The sequence below is a fragment of the Echinops telfairi genome, unplaced genomic scaffold (assembly GCF_000313985.2).
Source record: "Echinops telfairi isolate 266 unplaced genomic scaffold, ASM31398v2 ScPeMD7_7400;HRSCAF=8409, whole genome shotgun sequence".
Classification (NCBI taxonomy): Eukaryota; Metazoa; Chordata; class Mammalia; order Afrosoricida; family Tenrecidae; genus Echinops; species Echinops telfairi.
Genome location: NW_022111300.1, coordinates 41,493,780 through 41,512,617, shown reverse-complemented (window position 1 = coordinate 41,512,617; position 18,838 = coordinate 41,493,780). Strand labels below are relative to the sequence as shown.

At 45.0% G+C, this 18,838-nt stretch overlaps 1 protein-coding gene across 20 annotated transcripts in view; it reads left to right on the top strand.

Moving 5' to 3' along the window:
• TCF4 (transcription factor 4) overlaps positions 1-18,838 on the top strand; it is a 404,154-nt gene that overhangs the window by 361,273 nt on the left and 24,043 nt on the right. For 16 of the 20 annotated variants that reach the window (XM_045296159.1, XM_045296162.1, XM_045296161.1 and 13 more), the window contains 4 exons: positions 6,732-6,799; positions 8,065-8,143; positions 11,245-11,321; positions 12,241-12,444. In XM_045296159.1, the coding sequence (XP_045152094.1) occupies positions 6,732-6,799; positions 8,065-8,143; positions 11,245-11,321; positions 12,241-12,444 (428 nt within the window). The remainder of the gene's footprint in view (positions 1-6,731; positions 6,800-8,064; positions 8,144-11,244; positions 11,322-12,240; positions 12,445-18,838) is intronic. The other 4 variants (XM_030887273.2, XM_030887270.2, XM_030887275.2 and 1 more) reach the window with 1 other exon arrangement.

Sequence of the window (18,838 nt, the reverse complement as noted above, 5' to 3'; positions counted from 1 at the left end):
TAAGCCTCAGCATCGCACTGTGTCCGAGAGGCCCGTGTTTCTTCACACTTGAATTCTCGGAGGCCTTGGTTTGATTTGCAGCGTGGGGTGGGCGTCCGTGATGGACGCCTCTCTGTATAGACTGGAGAGACACGGTCTCTGTGGATGTCAGCGATCTTTTGCCAGCACAGTATGGATTAATAGGATACATCTGTGGGCTTTGGAAAATAGTTGGCTTATACTCACTCATACGGAAATGCAGGAAATAAAGAAATGTTGCATTGCCTGTATCTCAAAGAACAAACAGAGCTAATTAAATAATTGGTAAATAGGGAACACAGAGCCCGACACATGTTTGAGATGACACACATGATCCTGTAAAAAATGACTGTAAGCAATACTAATGCCCTAAGAATTGGGTCCAAGCACTAACACATGGACATCACATTTCCCCAAGTTTTCCCAGTGAAAAGTCGCACAGGCTGGGCGGCCTTCCCATAACAGGGCACTGGTATCTTAGGAAACTGCTTTTGCAGGTCGGAGGGAGACAGCCAGCCCATCTCTGTTTCATGCTGTAGTGTGTCTGTTTCCCTGGTGGTCAGTGATGGTCCAGAGCCGGTGATGAGTGTGGAGTGTGGTGTAAGCTCTGGAACCATCAGCAGGGCATCTCTGGAACCAGCCTTTGCATCTCAAAATTGAAGATGCCCGTTGAGTCAGGAGGAGCTTGTAATTTGTTTGGCTTCTGGGGGGAGTGACCCTTAGTAGTGGTTTATTTTTCTTTTCTTTTTTTTTTTCAATGTCCACTATCACTTTTCGATAGGAGCTCAGGTGTCGCTGTCAGGTAAGCAATGGCCTGCTAACAATTACTGCTGACCTTCGCCCGTCAGTTAACCCACCAGCCACTCCTCGCTCTTGGGAAGACAGGTGAGGCTGTCTGCTCCCAGAAAGACTCTCAGCCTCAGAAATCCAACCCAACACAGGGCTGCTCTGAGTAAGAATGAACTGGATGGCTGAGTGTTTGGGGTCTCACTTTTTGAGAAGCCATTAGCAAGGACAGTGCATAGTTTTACTGGGATTTCTTCAGGGACACATTCATCGATGGCTTTTGTAGAGAACTGAAGAGTGAAATATCTTATGACATGCTGTCTGCTACTCCCTTGCCAGCAAGCTGTGGGAGCTTGCCTTGTGCATTTTTGAATTGGGATGGTTCTTCAAGCATCCTGGAGTTGTATGACATTGATACCTAGGAGACAACCTTGATACATAGACGTTCAACAGGAGTGGCCCTGGGCAAGGAGCGTCTTAGGTCAAGCGTTTCAGCAGTTGTCAACACAAGAGGCCTTTAGCTTTAATCCCCGAAGTTCCTGGGAAGTCATGCTACCGGGCGTTAGCTGAAACGCAGTCCAGTCCAGCGACTCTTCATCCGATCATGGCTGTTGAGGAGGAAGTGTAGGCGTTAGAGCCCAGCGGCAGAGACTAGCAAGGAGCCCTGGTGGTACACCCAGTGTCGTCTCAGCCGCTACCCAGAAGGTTGGCGGTTAGAGCCCACCCAGCGCCTCTGCAGGCAAAAGATCTGTGATTGACTCCAGTACAGGTGACAGTCAAGGGAACCCTCTTGGGAAGTTCTACTCTGCCACAAGGGGTCACTTTGGTCAACGTTGACTGCATGTAACTAGCAAGAGCAAGGTAGAAGAGGACTGTGTAGAGGCCAGTAGTCACACGCATTTTTCTCCCTCCTCTCCCCCACCCAACACCCTTCCTTGCCCCCACAGTGATATCCAGTAGCCCAAAGGACCCAGAGAACCCCCTCCAGGAGCTCTCCATTGGAAGAGACCATCTGCATAAATTCTCAGGGTGTGACCCCCCCTGCGGTTTGGGGCTGCCTTCTCACATGCACACCCCTCCCCCAGTGGGAATTGGGCATATAACTAACATAATAGTTATAATAACTGTTATTGTTTTATTAGACTTTAACCGGCTGGCCCACTAATGCCTGGCGTTTCACATGTTTTTAAACCTCAAGCCAAACAGTGTTGAAGGAACAGGACTCCCAAGATTGATTGAACACAACATATGCTAAAGATTACTCTGGAATACAGCTATCTGGTTCACGAATTAATCCGGTTTACAAGTTTCACTTCTCATGACATATTTGTCTGCCATGTGATGCATTTCGGTATGTGGCTTTTCTAGTAGCAATGTGGCCTTTCCCCTCGAGGACTTGGTTTCTCAGTAATTGCACCGTTACAGTCGTCGGATAGCAGTCGCTTTATATTTTACAAGAGTCCCGCGCCTGCACACACAGCTGGATGAGGAGGGGGCACAGGGAGCAGGAGAGGATGGAACTTCTGAGGGCTTCAGCAGCAGCACCAGTGCCGCCGGGGTGCAGAGAGTGCCAGTGGAGAAGACATGAGTGGGACTCGGGTTTTCCCGACCATTTTTGGCACGTGGTCACTCAGTCCAACTCCCTCTCTCCCCTCCCCCCACCCCAAATTCCTACCAGAAAAATCTTCCTGCTAACAATGAGCCGCCGCATGGTAGCTTCTACTGGGGGGTTTGTTTTAAGGCTGTCCTTGGCAAGATTATTGGTGGAAAGGCCCCCTTTTAAAAATACCTTTATTGACCAGTTTATTCTGTTGTGTGGTAGCCCATGAGTTGCTCAGACTGCGTTCAGAAAATGCTCCACACGAAACAGCCTCTTCTCACTACTAGAAGTGCACTTCTTGGTCCTGACTTGTTTCCAGGGTCTTCCCTTGTGGAGGGTGGTGGGGGGTGGGTTATGGATGTGCTAGAGAGGGGCAACACGGTTCCAAATCCTGACCATCGGTCAGTTGGTGGTCCCCAAGCACCACCTTTCCTTTTGTTTAGGGTAGGGTGTGTCCTAACACTGGATGTGGCATTTCCTGGTAGCAGAGACTGAGGCAGAGGGTGGTCTACCATGTAGCTAAAGACACGCACCCCAGCTTCCTGCTCCATCTTCCAGCCTGGCAGAGCACCTGTGTTCCAGCCATCCGAGTGATAATTGGGTGGCTGGCTATGTCAAATCCTCCTACAAAATTACAGTTCCTCTTTAATAATTGCTCATCTCCCATTCATATTTATGTTGCGGCTCCACTTAGAGCCTGGTTATTTTTCTCTTGAGCAAGAGAAATTGATTCAAGCAAAATAGCCAAAGACATCAATCCAGTTTTTACCAAATAAAGGGAATAGTTCTCTCTCTCTCTCTCTCTCTCTCTCTCTTTCTTTCTGTTATCTGAATGTTTTTGTAATATGTACAAGGTGAGGAAATTGTGCTTAGAACAGTAATTCAATCTTGTTACAGTAAAGCCCTAAAGGTGAATTGGATAAGCATCACATTTAAGGACCAGTGTGTTTTACTTAAAAAAAAAAGAAGAAGAAGAAGACCCAGAGCATTGGGGAAATGAGACCATTTTAAAATCAAAAAATAAAAAAGATATTTACTTCCTGGTTATTTATACTGTTCGATATGCCTCTCATAGAAGTCAAAAGAGAAATCTTTTAGAAAAAGACCCGTGTAGCAGAACATGATCAGGGAATCTTGAACATGTAGCTTCTCCCTCATTTCCTGGAAGAGAACAAAAGACATTCCTAATGCAAAGGCAAGCTGGGCCCCTGAACCCACTTTGAAATTCAAGCCCTTGGGTTTGTGCTGGACTGTTGCTGGGTAAACCGGCTTCCTGGGCAGTGGGTTGGGAAAGAGTAGCCTTACCATGAGTAGCTTCCGTGAGCAGGCTTGGCAGTACTTGGGAACATTTTCATGGCAACATTGGGTAAGAAAGGGATGCAATTTTTTTTTTTCTTACTGCCACTTCTTGCCAATTCTTACTGCCCTCCGTAGAAAGGGCATTGATCCGGAAGTGGATGGGAAGGAAAGGCTTGGGGCTCTGGAATGTTGTTAAAGGAATAGGGATGACCGGTCTTGTCCTTCTGGTAGTATAATCTTATTTCACCCTTCCTGCAATACTTCTGTTGATATTTGATCACCGTGCCTTGTATCTTTCCAAAGTGTAATTTCATTGAAGTGTGACTACTGTATTTAGTTGATGTTTGAGATCATCTTGTTTGGTTCCATGAAGATGGGTGGGGGGGTTGGGGGAGGTAATATATTGCAATTAAGAGATCATGGAATTTCCCCCACAAGCTTTTTGAAGCTGACTTTTGCTTATCTAATTGTATAATCACTGTTTTGAAGTTGCGCAGAGGAAGACTCAATCTTTGGAAAACGACTTTCTTGGCCAATTCAGTCTGTTAGTGAAATGGTCTTGCCCTCTTTGGCACAGGCTCCATATTACGTAATATGGCCTTTTCCAACGTGGCTCTGGGTTTTAATTACAGACCGATCTATTTTTCAACTAAAGCAATTGCTAACCACAAGGTTGGTGATTCAAGCCCACCAGCTGCTCTGTGGGAGAAAGATGAGGCTGTCTGCTTTTGTCAGGCATCACAGACTCAAAAACCTTCTAGGGGCGTGCTCGGGGTCAGAGCTGACTCGGTGGAAGCGTGTGTGTTTGGGGGATGTAGTACTGGAGCGGCAACACTGATTCTAGAAAAGAAGAGAGTGAGAGAGAAAATTCCCCTAATTACCGTGGAAATGCATGGTAGAGGAAGAGGGGCAGCTGGGAAGATGCTAGTTGTCTATATTTTCAAAATTTTAATTTTCTCCTTAGAAAATCTGTAGTTTTTAAAGAACTCCTAATGCAATCTCAGTTAACTTGTCTTCCATTAGCTCTTTTTCATACTATGGTATGCGCCGGTTCCTTCCACTTGCCCAGCATCAGATTGCCCATACACGGAATTTTCCTTCACAGATCATCTTAAGCACCATCAGCCAATGTGTTTTTTGCTTTTGCTGTGGTAAAAATGTACTTAACAAAACACTTACCAATGCAACAAATTTGTGCATGTGATTTCATACAATTTTATAAATGTGTTATTATAAATGTTTTTTTATATTTTTATTATTTGATATTATTTGATCAATGTGTGGTTACACCGTATTTGTAAATGTGTGCTATGACAAAGTATAAGGCAGTTTTATCGAGTGACTGTGCTCTTTTAGATCATTTTGTTTTAATCATTAAAAAAATGAATAGGGGTGTTGGATTTGTCACCTGGCTAAAGCTTGTACCAAAAGGTTTCACCAATGGATGTGTCCAGCTTAGAACGTGTGTGAAAATCGCAAGCATATTTCCCATGGGCTCCGGTCCCCAATGGGGAATTTACTAGAGAAGATGGACGATGTGACCACCTGGCCAATGATTCCACCACTTGCTTTTGCAGACCCACCTCAACCTGTGTTTTTGACAGAAAATGTGTTCTTTGGGGTCACAGCTAGAGCTGGCAGACGTTGGGAGCTGTGTTTGCACAGTCAAGTTTTGTTTGGGTTAATCCACTCATTGAAGATACCACCCCCCCTTAAAAAATTGTTTTTTCTCACCAAGGGCTCAATAGAAAGGAAATGTCTAGAAAAGAACCAGGGCAATCTATGGACGGATATGTCTGGTACAACTGATGTATGGATTGCAGTAAGAGTTGTGAGAGCCCCCCAATAAAATGATCTTTTAATAATAAAAGAAAAAAAATTTTGGTAGTGACACACTTTTTCCGCCCCTGGGAGTTCAGTGAGTTTTATTTAATTGCCATATCTATTTGCTGATTTTGAAGTCTCCATACGTGTACCCTAAGATGTGCCAGGCCTTGTATTGAATTGTATTGACTTCTGTGGGCACCAAGGACCTCACCTCAGAAGAAGGCAGGTGAGACCATTGTACCACTTACCGTATATACTCAAGTATAAGCCCACCCAAGTATCAGCTGAGGCACCTAATTTTACCACAAAAAAACAATTAAAAATATGCTGAAAAACTTGGCTTATACAGGAGTCCATACGGTTTTTGTAAAGACTTGAATTTGGAAGACCCTGGGTACACAGAGCTGGCTCTGCATGACGCATTGCAATCCATATCATTTTGTGACCAACCCTCTGTTCATCTATTTCGTAGACGGAAGTATCAGTGTTTAAGATGAGTGAGATGATGCGTCATGACCGTATAGATGTGTTTTCTCTCTGGAATTTGGGACTTTTAGGGACATAACAGTTAAACAGGTGTTTTCCTGTGAACATAGACGTCAATATGGGTGAATGAACCTTTTTTTAAGGAATAGGTGTGGTTGAAAGTATTAAAAGTACTTTCGTTTCTAGGAAGTCCCACCTTTTTCTTGGGACTTTTGTTTTGTTTATTTTGACACCCTAAGAGGGGCACTCCATTTCCATAAATTTTAAAGGAAGTTTCAACTTATCTATTTGAAGATCATTGTCAATTATTGGGGACAATAGTTCCGTTTGTTAGAGGGGAAAAGTTTTTTAAAAAGAAAGGAAAGCCTGTTCAAGGACTCAGCACCTGAAAGAAGCCTTCCTGGCATTGGGCAGGCAGCATGGTCTTCCCGCAACCATTCACCATTCTTTGCCCGCTTGCGACATGAGGGCAGAGTCATAGCAAGCAAGACGCTTTATCTTTAAACCAGGGAGTCAGGTTTATATTTTATCTGTAAAAAATGTAACATGAATATATTTGACATCTACCTCAGCAAACAAATTAATGCTAATTAAAGATTAATGTGTTGCAATTAGCATTAAAAATGCAATTAAATTGTGAGTAAATGGACCAGGAATAGAAAATTGGGAGACGTCTCCCTGCCTGGTTTTCATCTTCTGCCTTTTGTTTCTGCAGCAAATAGAGGAAGCGGAGCAGCAGGCGGCTCCCAGACTGGAGATGCTCTGGGGAAAGCACTGGCTTCGGTGAGGAAATATTGACTTTGGACCCACACATGCCGTTGTACAAGGGTGGACTTTAATCACAAGTGGGCATTGGGAAGTTTAGGGAATGAATGGCAAATAGCTCTGGGTTGTTTTGATTTTCTGTTTTTGTCTTGGGGGGAAAATGCAAGCTTCCTCGCATCGGGATCAGTGGGGAACGGGAGGCGAGCTTGCTGTCCCTCCCAGGGGAGGGGAGGTCTCTATGCCACCTGGTCTACTCACCATGGAGTGACCGCTCCCTCAGGGGCCAGTGGCTGTTCTCAGAGTCCTCACCTATCTAGGCTTTCTGTCTTGATTTCGGAATCTCGTATTCTTCTTGCGTATCCTTTGGAAATGTGCTCACTGAAGAGCTAGGATTGGTTTCACAGAGGCCGTTGAGAAAAACCACTTGGGCCGAGGCCTTTGAAAAAGCCCAAATGACAAAGGCTCCGAGGTCCAAGGAGAGGTTGCTCAGTAATTGGCACCCAAGAAATTAACTCCTCTGCCTTACGGGCCTGCTGCCAGGAAGTGAAAATTGAACAGTTCTTGCATGTTTAGTAGTGAAAAACATGGCCCATCTTACATGTCTGAGGAAGCACACCTGGTATTTTCTTCAAAAGCCACACGTGGCCATTTATAAATGGAAATGGAAAGCCAGTGCTCTGACCAACATGCCGGTTGCTCGGTTGGCTCTGCCTTACCGTTGGGGACAGAAAGTAAGTTGGGGGTACGTTAGCATTGGGCCCCAAAGTATGTAACAGCTCTCCATTCATCCAGTTCTTCAAATGACTGGGATCCAATACCTTAATCATCGCAAAGGAGGAGTAGGGAAGATGTCTTAGAGGCGGTACTGCACCCCCCCCTTCTGTTGGGGAGGTCTTAGAGGCGGTACTGCACCCCCTTCTGTTGGGGAGGTCTTAGAGGCGGTACTGCACCCCCTTCTGTTGGGGAGGAGGGAAGTTCAGAGAGGTTCCGTGGTTTGCTTAGAGCCACGCAGCCAGAAAAGAGTAAGCGAAAGATTCAAACTGAAGCCTGCTGGTCCACCCCCCAAGCCCAGTTTTTGTTCCACTATCCCACACCACCTCAGTAATTTGCCTTTTGAAAATGTAAGTCGTTGTAAAGTTTCTTCATATTAGCGGATTGGTTGTATTTATTTCCTAAGTTGAAATTTGTATGTGAGTTGCAATTTAATAGTGTCAAAACCTAATTTGCTACTTTTGCTTAATGAATGAAGGTTGTTTTGTTTTTTCCCTCCCCCTGGTTTTCAGATCTATTCTCCAGATCATACTAACAACAGCTTTTCATCAAACCCTTCAACTCCTGTTGGCTCTCCTCCCTCACTCTCAGGTATCGTACTTGAAATACCATTCGAGTCTAGTAACAGGTTCTGAAAGTGATTTTCCCCCCTCATGCTTCCTGTTCTAGAAGGTGGAAACTCCCTCCCAAATCCCCAGACATCACATTCCTATACAGAAAATATAAGGGGAGGGAAAAGGCAGACTGCCATATGAAGGCAGAGCCATTTACATCAAAAGCGTTCCAAAAAAGGAGATGACTGGGTGTTTGTAGAGCCACAAAGGTTGTGACAAATACATTTATTCAGTGTTTCTTGGCTTTTAAGAAGGACACCCTCTGCAGACTAGGGTGCTCCCATAAAACTCCCCCGAGGGAAAACTCAATTAATTCAGTCATGGGATGGCAAAATGAAGTTGTCCAATCCCATAAAGATTTCAAGTTTCAAGAACCCCAAGGGGCAACTCTCTACCCCATCCTAGAAGGCACTGTGAATTAGAACCGACTCGGTGCCAGTGAGTTGGGTCGAGGAATGAGTTGAGTTTGAGCCAGCTCAAACGGATCATTTCCCACAGAAATCTTGAAAGGCTCTGTCATGGAGGGTCTGAGGGAAAAAACCTCCAATTTTGTGAATCAATTGTGAGGTGATTGAGCGATATAAAAGGGGACCTCTGCCTTCCAAAAAAAGATAGCAAATTAACCTGACCTGTGCCTTCAAATTGAATAACTATAATTTGTAGAATTATGCCAGCAATTTCTGTACTTTTCAGAGGTTCGTTTAAGAGGCTCCTTGCCCACCAATATAAATGCTTCCAGGAAACCCGGCCTGGTGCACGTCTCTGCTCTTTGCAAAGAGGACAGGTGGCTTTTTGGAGGTCTTTTTCTGACTACAGAACTTAACCACATCTGCATCTAATTGAAACCTGACCTTACTCTAATTTTTGGTGAAGACATTTACCCAAATGTTGCCTCCTGGACCTTCTGTTATTCCAGCATGTACCACTCGCATGCCTAGCTGGGTGCCCTGTTGGAGTGAGAGTGATTTCAAATGCCCCCAAACCTTGCAGAGATGGTGGCCATGGCTCAGGTGGGACTTCGTATCAGCCTTTTCCAAGTTGATCTTGAAATGGGGATGTCACAGCGACCAGATAGGGCCAGCTAGATCCTCACATCCCCGTGGGCAGAGACCAGGCCCAAACTGAAAGAACTAGAGATGTAGTCAGGAAGATAGAAGAGTGAAAACAACCCTTGATGTCTTTGTTCTAGAAATGGAAAGTGAAGTTTAGTATTGTGATGCTCTTCTGGGTCAGTACTACTGTGCGAGGCTCTGAACAGCTGTTCCTCGTATCCATATCCACAAGCAGAGGCGTGGGCACAGAGGCCGTGAGGCAGCATCTGGCCCAGAGAGGCAGGTGAGAAAGGAGAATGAGCAGGTAGAATTCCCGGTTCCCCACTAGAAACAGAGCAGCTCTTAATTTCACCTGTTTTATAATTTACTGGAGAGTCACCTGAGGTCTTCATGAAATTTGAGAATAGTTACCGTACTTTAGTTGGTTGCCCCGGTTTTATAGGAATGTGTGCTGAGCTCCAGCAAGGATGAGAATTGGGCTGCTCACCACAAGGTTGGTGGTTCAAACCCACCAGAGGCTCTGAGAGAGAAAGAGGTTGGCTGTTCTTGCAGAGATGAGAAGTCTGAGATAGCCCACGGAGCAGTTGCCTGCCCTATAGGGTGGCTATGAGCTAGACTTAGCTAAGTGCCAGGGAGTAGGGTGAGACTCTCCTCTTACCTGGCTGCTGCTCCTTTTCTTGGTTAATTCTGGGCAGAGAAAGTGATGATGCACAGATCTTTCCAGAAAATGCCCCAAATGATTGTAAAATCTGAGCACTGGGCTTTAGGTTAGAAGACACAAAAATAAGGCTAGAGCCTGCCACCCCCAGGGTCCTGGTCGTGCACCCTCGAATTGCTCACAATCGGGAGAAAGCACTTTTATGAAGATGCAAGTATGCAGGCGGCTTGCTCGGTTCACACTGATGGCGCTGTACAAATTCTGGCACAAAAAGCAATTGAACACAAGATTCTATTTTTATTTTGCATAAAATTATTATACTCACATCCACACCCAGAAAAGACATGAAGACTAGATGAAAGTGGTTAAAAAAAAATCTGGGGGTGAATTTATTTAGTCAGACCCTAGTTAATAGTTAATAGTTTACCTTTTTTAAGCGAGGCATTTTTTAAGTTTTTAACACTGAATGTGCCATTACCTTTCCATGTGAAATGGTGTTTACTGTGTAGGTTATGCGTGCAATAGATATCATAGCAGGAATCTTCCTTTACCTTCCAGTTTAATGACTCCGAAGAAAAATTATTTCCTTTGGATGAAACTAGAAACTTGTCAGTTTCTCAGAGGAGGTCTGGGGGTATGGTGAGTTATGCAGTGGGCTGCCAACCACACGTTCAGCAGTTCAAGACCACAAGCTGCTTCCTGGGAGAAAGATGAGCTTTCTACGCCTGTAAAAAGTTAGTCTTCGCAGCTCAGAGGGATAGTCCTCCTCCACCTGCAGGGTCGCTGGGGGCCGGAGTTGACTTGATGCCATTTAGTTTGGCTTTAGTTGTTTTGTTTGGTTTTCCTCAGTTAGTTGCTCTGCTCTTTTATCGAGGGCTCTTTGGGGCTTGGTTTTTTACAGGACTGGCTTGGTAGTAGCTCCCTGCCAGTGCATGTTCTTTTGTAGCCCTGTCGTTTCTTTAAGTATCAGTTGTAAGACAAGTCAAACTGTTTCCCACTGAAGGAATTTTGATTTAACATAAACTCGCCTTGTACGAAGATCAAGATAAACCTCTTGAAAGCCCCAGAAGTGATGGTTTGCCGTAGATGGGAACTCTTCCAGTTAAAAATCAGAATTAACTCATTAAGTAGGAGCCAGCCTGAGGACAATTTGAGTCTTGGTAAAACACATATTTTTTTACATTTAAAATATCTTCCTGGCCCTCAAATTCTTACATGGAGCATTTATTCTTGTGATAGATCTTAATTGTTTAAATAAAATTCAACATTGCCATTTTCTTTTAAACAAACAAACAAACAAAAAAACCCAGAAATCTGTCTCATTCATTTAGGATTCTATAGCACTAATGGTATCTGTTTTATTATCAGCAGGCACTGCTGTTTGGTCCAGAAATGGAGGGCAGGCCTCGTCATCTCCTAATTACGAAGGACCCTTACACTCTTTGGTATGTCCCATCGGCTCTTTCTCCCCGCTTTCTGGGTCATGTGTTTATTTTCCCATCTTATCCTCTGCCTAGAATGCTGACTTCCCCTACTAACTAACCTTAGGTTCATGGTAGCCCCACAAGTTGGGGAGGAAGGGACCAGAATTATTAGGCCCTGGTTGTATCCTACCAGTGCTCACAGGGGTGACCCTGTGTCTGATACTCTAGTGTGTTTGAGTTCATTCTGGGCATAATGCGCCTACTAGCACACTGCTCTGTGCAGTTTTTACTTCATGAGCCCTGGTGGCCTCCGAGGTATACGCTGGGCTGCAGTTTGAAACCACCGGCCCCCCTGAGGGAGGCTTTCTACTCCCACCAGGAGTTACCGTCTTGGAGACCCGCAGGGGCAGTTCTACCCTGTCCTCATGAAGGACACCACAAGTCAGAACCGGCTCGATACCAGTGACTTCGGTTTGGGCTGACGACTTGTCCTTAGCTGTGCTATGTGCCATAGGAGAAACCAAGGAAATACATTTTTCAAGAAGGTATTTTAATCAGGGGACTATGAATAGGCTATATGTGCATTGTTAACCTTTAGGATTATTTAACCATTGCCTGCCAGGCTATTCTGTCAATTTGATTATTGTTTGCTTTTCCTAAAGTAAACCTGAGTTCTCTTTGCAGCTAGTCCAACAGAGTAGACAGCATAGGTATATTATGACAACCTGGAAGAATTAGAGAATTCACTGTACTTTGAAAAATAATGTAATTAATAGCATTAGCGTTTTTCCCTAGTTTTCTAGAAATTTTACTGTTAATTTTTATTACTTTGCCATGGAAATAAACAACCTGTGGTTCTTGTCCATTAAGATTTTATTTCTAGAACTTGTGAGTACTTTTCAAATTGAATAAAAACTTCCCATTATTCATTAACCAACAGCAAAGCCGAATCGAAGATCGTTTAGAAAGGCTGGATGATGCTATCCATGTTCTCCGGAATCATGCTGTGGGCCCATCCACAGCTATGCCTGGTGGTCACGGAGACATGCATGGGATCATCGGGCCTTCTCATAATGGAGCCATGGGTGGACTGGGCTCAGGGTATGGAACCGGTCTTCTATCAGCCAACAGACATTCACTCATGGTAAGTGAGGAGATTTATAGATTCTGTAGACAGCATGTCGAATTAGGATTTTAGGAATAATAACTTACAAAATCTCTGTTTTTTAAATAGCATCTTGAGATATAGCTCGCATAACTTTGCACTCCATTCATGAAAATTGTACGATTCAGTGTTTTCTAAGTCTCTGTATAAGGTTATGCAACCATTACTGCAACCTAACTCTTTAGAACTTTTTTACCTCCCTCCTCAAAACAACTCGTTGCCATTCACTGTCCCAACTGCCCAGCCCCTGTTTACACACACACACACACACACACACACACACACACACACACCCCTCAGTCCTGGGCTTGTTTGCTTCTACTGTTTGTATTTATCTGAATTACTTGTTCTGGAGTCACTCGTTTGTATTTGTGATCGGCTTCTTTCAGTGGTTTCAGAGTTTGGGCCTATGTTCTACCAAATCCCAAAGCTTCTTTCCTTTTCACCATCAAATAGCCCATGCTTGTATGACTAACCCACATTGCTGATCCATTCCGCGGGTGATAGATAGATGAAAAGGCTCCACTGATGGTCTCTTAGGAGCAAAGCTGATAGGCACCTTCAAGTCTATGCCTTTGTGAGAACACGGGCCTCGCTGCCCTTGGGTCCATGCCTGGGAGTTGGACTGCTGGAGTTTTAAATGAGTCACCCTGCTAACTTCTGCTCCGAGACTCAGATGAAGTTCCTGTCACCTTGTTGGCATCTCAGACAGGAATGGTTGCAGGTTGTTTCTTCTATGGAAGCACGGCCGGTGTCTTTGGATGCTGAATATGGGCGGGAGAAGGATGCATTTTGTGTTAGGAATAAGTGCCTATTAAATAATAGGTAAGCCATTTTGTCGGTATTTCTATGGGGACTTAACGTTTTCCTCTGTACTTTTGGAAAACAACATCCTTTTTTAAAGAAAAAATGATAGTGAAGATTCAGATAATCTGCTTGACAGAATACGATGGAGTGATCACATGGTGAGAAATTTAACATTAGCAATTTACTGAATAGCATGGGGAGTGATTCCGCCTATAGCTTTTTAAAACACTTCTGCCTTGTCAGCAAACACCTGATTATCCTGTTTTGTATCATACGTTTGTTGTTAGGGGCTGTTGAGTTTATTTTTCACTTAGTTACAATCTCAGAAACCCACAGGGCATGTTCTACCCTCACCTAGAGGGGCACTCTGAGTCAGCATTGGCATCCGTCGTGAGTGACCCCAGCTGATGGAGGAGAACTGTGCCGTGGGGTTTACTTGGCTGTAATCCTCATTGAAGCTGATCTCCGGGTCTTTTCCTGTTGTCTCTGGGTGGATCCAAACTGCCAGCCCCTGGATTCACAGCCGAGTGCTAATCACTGCGTCCCCAGTGCTCCTTTTACTTCTTAAAAGAGGAAAAAGCAAAAAAAAAAAAAAAAACCCAAAATCTGCCACTGAGTCACTTGCAACTCCAAAGACCCCAGAGGACAGGGTAGAACTTTCCCTGTGGGTTTCTGAGACCATAATTCTTTCTGGGAGTAGAAAACCTTGTCTTTCTCCCACAAAGAAGCTGTTGGTTTTCAAACTACTGACATTCCAGTTAGCACCCCAATGAGGAACCAGTCACTACACCACCAGGGCTCCTTAAAAAGTTGCCTGGATGAAGGTCTATTGGCCATCATCGCTGAAGACTCTCTTGCTTAAAGATGGTTCTAGAAGGAGCACATAGAATAAGCACGCATTATCGTACTCTCCTGTCCTCTTAATGTCTCCTCATGAAAGACTGAGAATAAGAGGTTCATTCCAAGTGGTATATTCCTGAGACCCACAACAAATTTGAAACCAAAAATACTGGTTGCTAAAAATAGAAGCAATGAACTCATTCCTTAACTGTGGAAAAATCATTTTGAATACCAAAGCTGAATCTATTCTTCCTTCTTTTTCCTTTCCCTTGACCTGGACCCTTAAAAACTCATCATCGAGTAAAACGGTTTCTCTGTCCAAGGCAGTTGCTAAGAGTTGACAAAAGAAAAATCTCTATTTTAATTTTGCTTGGCCTCAGGTAACATAGCGGATACACTTGGGATGCGTATAATATGAGATTACAGTTTGTACAGGGCTTTCTTTGCTTTGTGCTTTTTAAACGACAGTGTTTAAACAACACTGCTTTTAATTAAGAAATCTGGCTTTATGAAAAGCCAGATCTGTGACTTATAACCGTTTCTGTATATCTGCTCTCAATCAAGAGAGAAATCGTTTAATTTCTGTAACTGTGTTTATTTTGCATATGTTAAACGATGCAACAGTCTCCTAGGACATCACTTCAGAGGCAGTTTTTTGGGTTCCCCCCCCATAAATATGTAAAGTTTGCTCTTAAGTACCAGATGTGTAGGTTACGTGGGCCTCTAAAATATTAAACTATACATAGATGCTTTTTGGAAGGCTTTGACCTTTGCGTTGCCTTCTCCTTGCGTGTGATTCAGAGCCTGGTGTGAGGAGGTCAGGCACTCTGGCCCAGGTAGAAAAAACCTGCAGGAGCAAAAGGAGGGAGGGAACCACATGATGACAGAGGAACACCATTGACGGGATTTGGGCGAGGGGGCGCCGCTCTGCAGTGATAACAGCTGCTCAATTTGCTCCTGAAGAAAAGTTCCTGATAAATGGATCTAGAACGTTTTCGGCCTAGAGCCTAGCAGACAATAGTGCAACACCCCCAGCTGTGGCCTGTTGACCACCGTCTGGTCTGCTTCCACCCCCCACACCCCCAGTGAGTTCCTGCCCTTGTCATCCTTTGCCCTGAACCACCCCCCACGCCCCCCCAGCCCCTCCGCTCCAGTGAACCTGCAGAATCTCATCTTCCCCATCTGTCCCTCTCCCGTGTGCCAAAGAGATCAACCAGCTTGTCTTTCCATCCTGCACAGGGGCATGAATTTTTACAACAAAAAGCGTGAGAACAAAGGAAATAGTTTTTGCATTCAGTCATTCTGAAGTTAGCCTTTGACCATTTGATACATTCCACTATAAAAAGGAAGTTGAGGTGGGGGGGAGAAAAGGAAAAGGGGTGGAGGGGAAATCCCACCTCCCTCCCCACCCCCCCTTTCCCCTCACGACAAAAAAATTCAAGGAGGATACTGGTAATGTTTTCCACATTTGAATTTTAATACATGAAGCAGCCTGTGAACTGAGGGCCAGCTGCAGTGAATAAAGTAGCAGTGGGAGGTATGCCCTGGAAATGCAGGCGGCCCAGCACCCTGGGGCGGGAGGGGGTGGGGGCAGGAGGCACGCACCTTTCCTGACTGCACACCTTGCCCAATCGGGCTGGACTTGGAAGCAAGTGGCTGGAACTTGAGAGGCCTCCCTGGGCTGGCGTTGGCCTTCGCCCAGCACCTTGGACCGCTCTGTACTCAGTTCTTCTGATTAAAGAAGGGAGCGCTTGGGAGGCCCCTTGGCCTCTGTCATCTTCTCGCTTCCTCCCTCCCCTGCCTCCCAGAAACGGAACCAAGAGGCTGGATGACTGGGAAGAGGAGGCGAGCCGTTCCTGCTGCTGCAGCTGCCCCAACGTGTGGTGGGGAAAGCGCAGCGGTTCTGCCTCAGCTATTACGTTATCTCCTTTAATTGCTACCATATTGTAGTGAGCTTTCGATTCATAAAATGTTTTCCTTGGAGTTCTGAAGCCGGTCTTCAGTGATTTACCAAGTATTAGTGTAATGAAAGGGATTTTTTTCACAGCAGCACGGTTCATAACACTAGAGCGAACGTTGTATACTTGCGGGCTTTCTGGCTTATGTGATTTGGCCTTGCTTCTTTCCTGCTCCCAAACCTTCACCGCCTTTCCAAGCCCAGGAACTCAGCCAAAGACCCGTGACCATCACCAGCACCTTTTTTTTTTTTGATTCCCATAGGTGACCAGGCTGGGCATGTTACCAGAACTGACCCTGTGTGCTAGCGCTACTCTTGTGGTTACCTGCCTCGACTGCCCTCCTCTCTCCAGCCTCCAAAGCAGTGGTTCTCAACCTGTGGGTCACGACCCCTTTGGGGGTCGAACAACCCTTTCACAGGGGTCACCCAATTCATTACAGTAGCAACATGAGAGTGATGAAGTAGCAGTGAAAATAATTTTGTGGTTGGGGGGTCACCGTCACATGAGGACCTGTCTGCAAGGGTCGGGGCATTGGGAAGGTTGAGAACCACCCCTCCAAATCCTACCCATCCTCAGAGCGCTGACTCCCCACCTGCCTCTGCCAGGAGGCCTTCCCCAGTTGTTCCCCTGGAACAATCATGCTCATCTCCCGGCACTTAAGTCAGAAACTAGTTACCCACTGGTCCTTGGAGACCCCCAGAAGGTCTGACAACTGTACTCCCTAAGATTTGGGGTGGGTGATTTTTCAGAAATAGATGTTCTGGGCTTTTCTCCCGAGATGCCTCTGGCTAGGCTTAAATCAGCATCCAGGTATTCACACGGCCCAAGGACTTCCCTGGAGCCTTGTCCCTCACTCTGTGTGTCTCTGTCATGCCTGGCATGCGGTCTCCCCTGCCACCTCTTGTAGATTTCCTGAGTGCCCGGCACCATGGTTTGTGTCCCTCTCAGAAGGTTGAAGGTTGAAAGACAAGAAAGGAAACTAGCGTTTGCTCGGTGTCCTACAAATGGCAGCCCGTCTGCTGGATACACACTGTGCATGGTTGTTGGCAGGCTTCACCTGAGCCCAGGTGTGAGTAAACTGAAGCTTAAGGGAACTGGCATTCAATTTCAAGGCAGGTAGCTAACCTAAGTTTGGGGACCTTCACCCCAGATCCCATGTTCTTTTTGACTCCTCAATCTTATTTCCCCTACAAGCTTCTCCAAAGGTGTGCTTTTTTAAGAGTCAAATGATAGGAGCCTGTGATTTTTTTCAAATCTTGATCAACGCTGATTGGGGAAGGAAGCAGCTTTCTTTCCAAAGGTAAGGAAACCTGCCCTCCCATCTAGTATTGCGTTTGGACTAAGACGCCCATCCTCTGCTCGTTTACACTGAATTCAGCGAGTTTGTGCTAAGTGGCCAAAGTGTGAATTTGGCCTCTTCAGGGTCCTTGTCTGACTAAGTGCTTCATTGGGCTTTTTTTTTTTTTTTTTAAACCATTAACCACCCCCTTTGCTAATGGAGTGAAAGTGTGTCTTTCTGAGTGTGGGTGGTAAAGGGAAGGATCACACAGGGCTGGTCACTAACCGGGTTCAAAACTCATCCAGGGAAAATCGTTTCCGGGCCACTTGGGGCGAGGGAAAGAGATTTGGGTGGGTGCCTCTGGTATCTCCATGGTTCATCCTGGTATTAAATCATGAGATTTCTGATAACATAAAAATGGCAATATTATGAATATAATTCTTTTCCTCATTTAGTGCTCAGATCCAGAGATGAGCCCTGAAAAGAAAGCATTTTTCATGACTCGATATCCTCTCTTAATTGAACTAAAACAAAGCCCACATCCAAAGAAAATGCCTTCGGTTTAAAAAGAGAAAAGCTAACAATGATGAGAAATACAACTTTCCTCTAGTTCCTAAAGGTTTCCTCCCCGCTCCCACTACCATGACTCGAATTCTATCTTGCAAGACTGGCTAGACCAGAGGAGGTACACTGGTACAGATAGGAACTGAAAATAAAGGGAATCCAGGACGGATGAGCCCTATAGGACCAGTGGTGTGAGTGGCAAAACATGGAGGGTAAAGGGAGAATGGGTAGGAAAGAGGGAACTGATTACATGGAACTGTGTGTGACCTCCTCCCTGGGGGACAGACAACCGAAAAAGTGGATGAGGGGAGACGTCGGACAGGGCAAGATATGACAAAATACCCATTTATAAACTATCAAGGGCTCATGCGGGAACGGGGAGCGGGGAGGGAGGGAAAAAATGAGGACCTAATGTCGGGGGTTTAAATGGAGAGAAAATGTTTTGAGAAACGATGTACAAATGCGCTTTACACAATTGATGTGTGTATGGATTGGGATAACAGTTGTATGAGCCCCTAATAAAATGTTAAAAAAGAAAAAATAAATAAATAAATTCAAGTGGAAAAAAAATTAAAATAAAAAGAGAAAAGCAAACATAGTCATACATTGGATTAAAATGTCCTGTCACATTGTACTTTGCCTGTGTGTGGAAGTGCTAGTATTTTAGCTCTAGTAGGTTGAATAACATACAAACACTTTAAAAGCACTTCTGCCCTACTGGCTGTCGTTCATCCTCATGATTTCTCAGAGTGGTCTGCAACAGTGGGCTGACCTAGTGAGAATCTTTCATATGATTGACAGATGGAGTGTCTGACTGTAGTCTTGAGGTTGCCTGTTTTGCCTCAAAGTCCATTTCTTCCTTGCAAAATCCTTGTAGCAAGAGGTTGCTGAGTTTCAGGCTATATGCTGAAACTTGGTCCCTGCT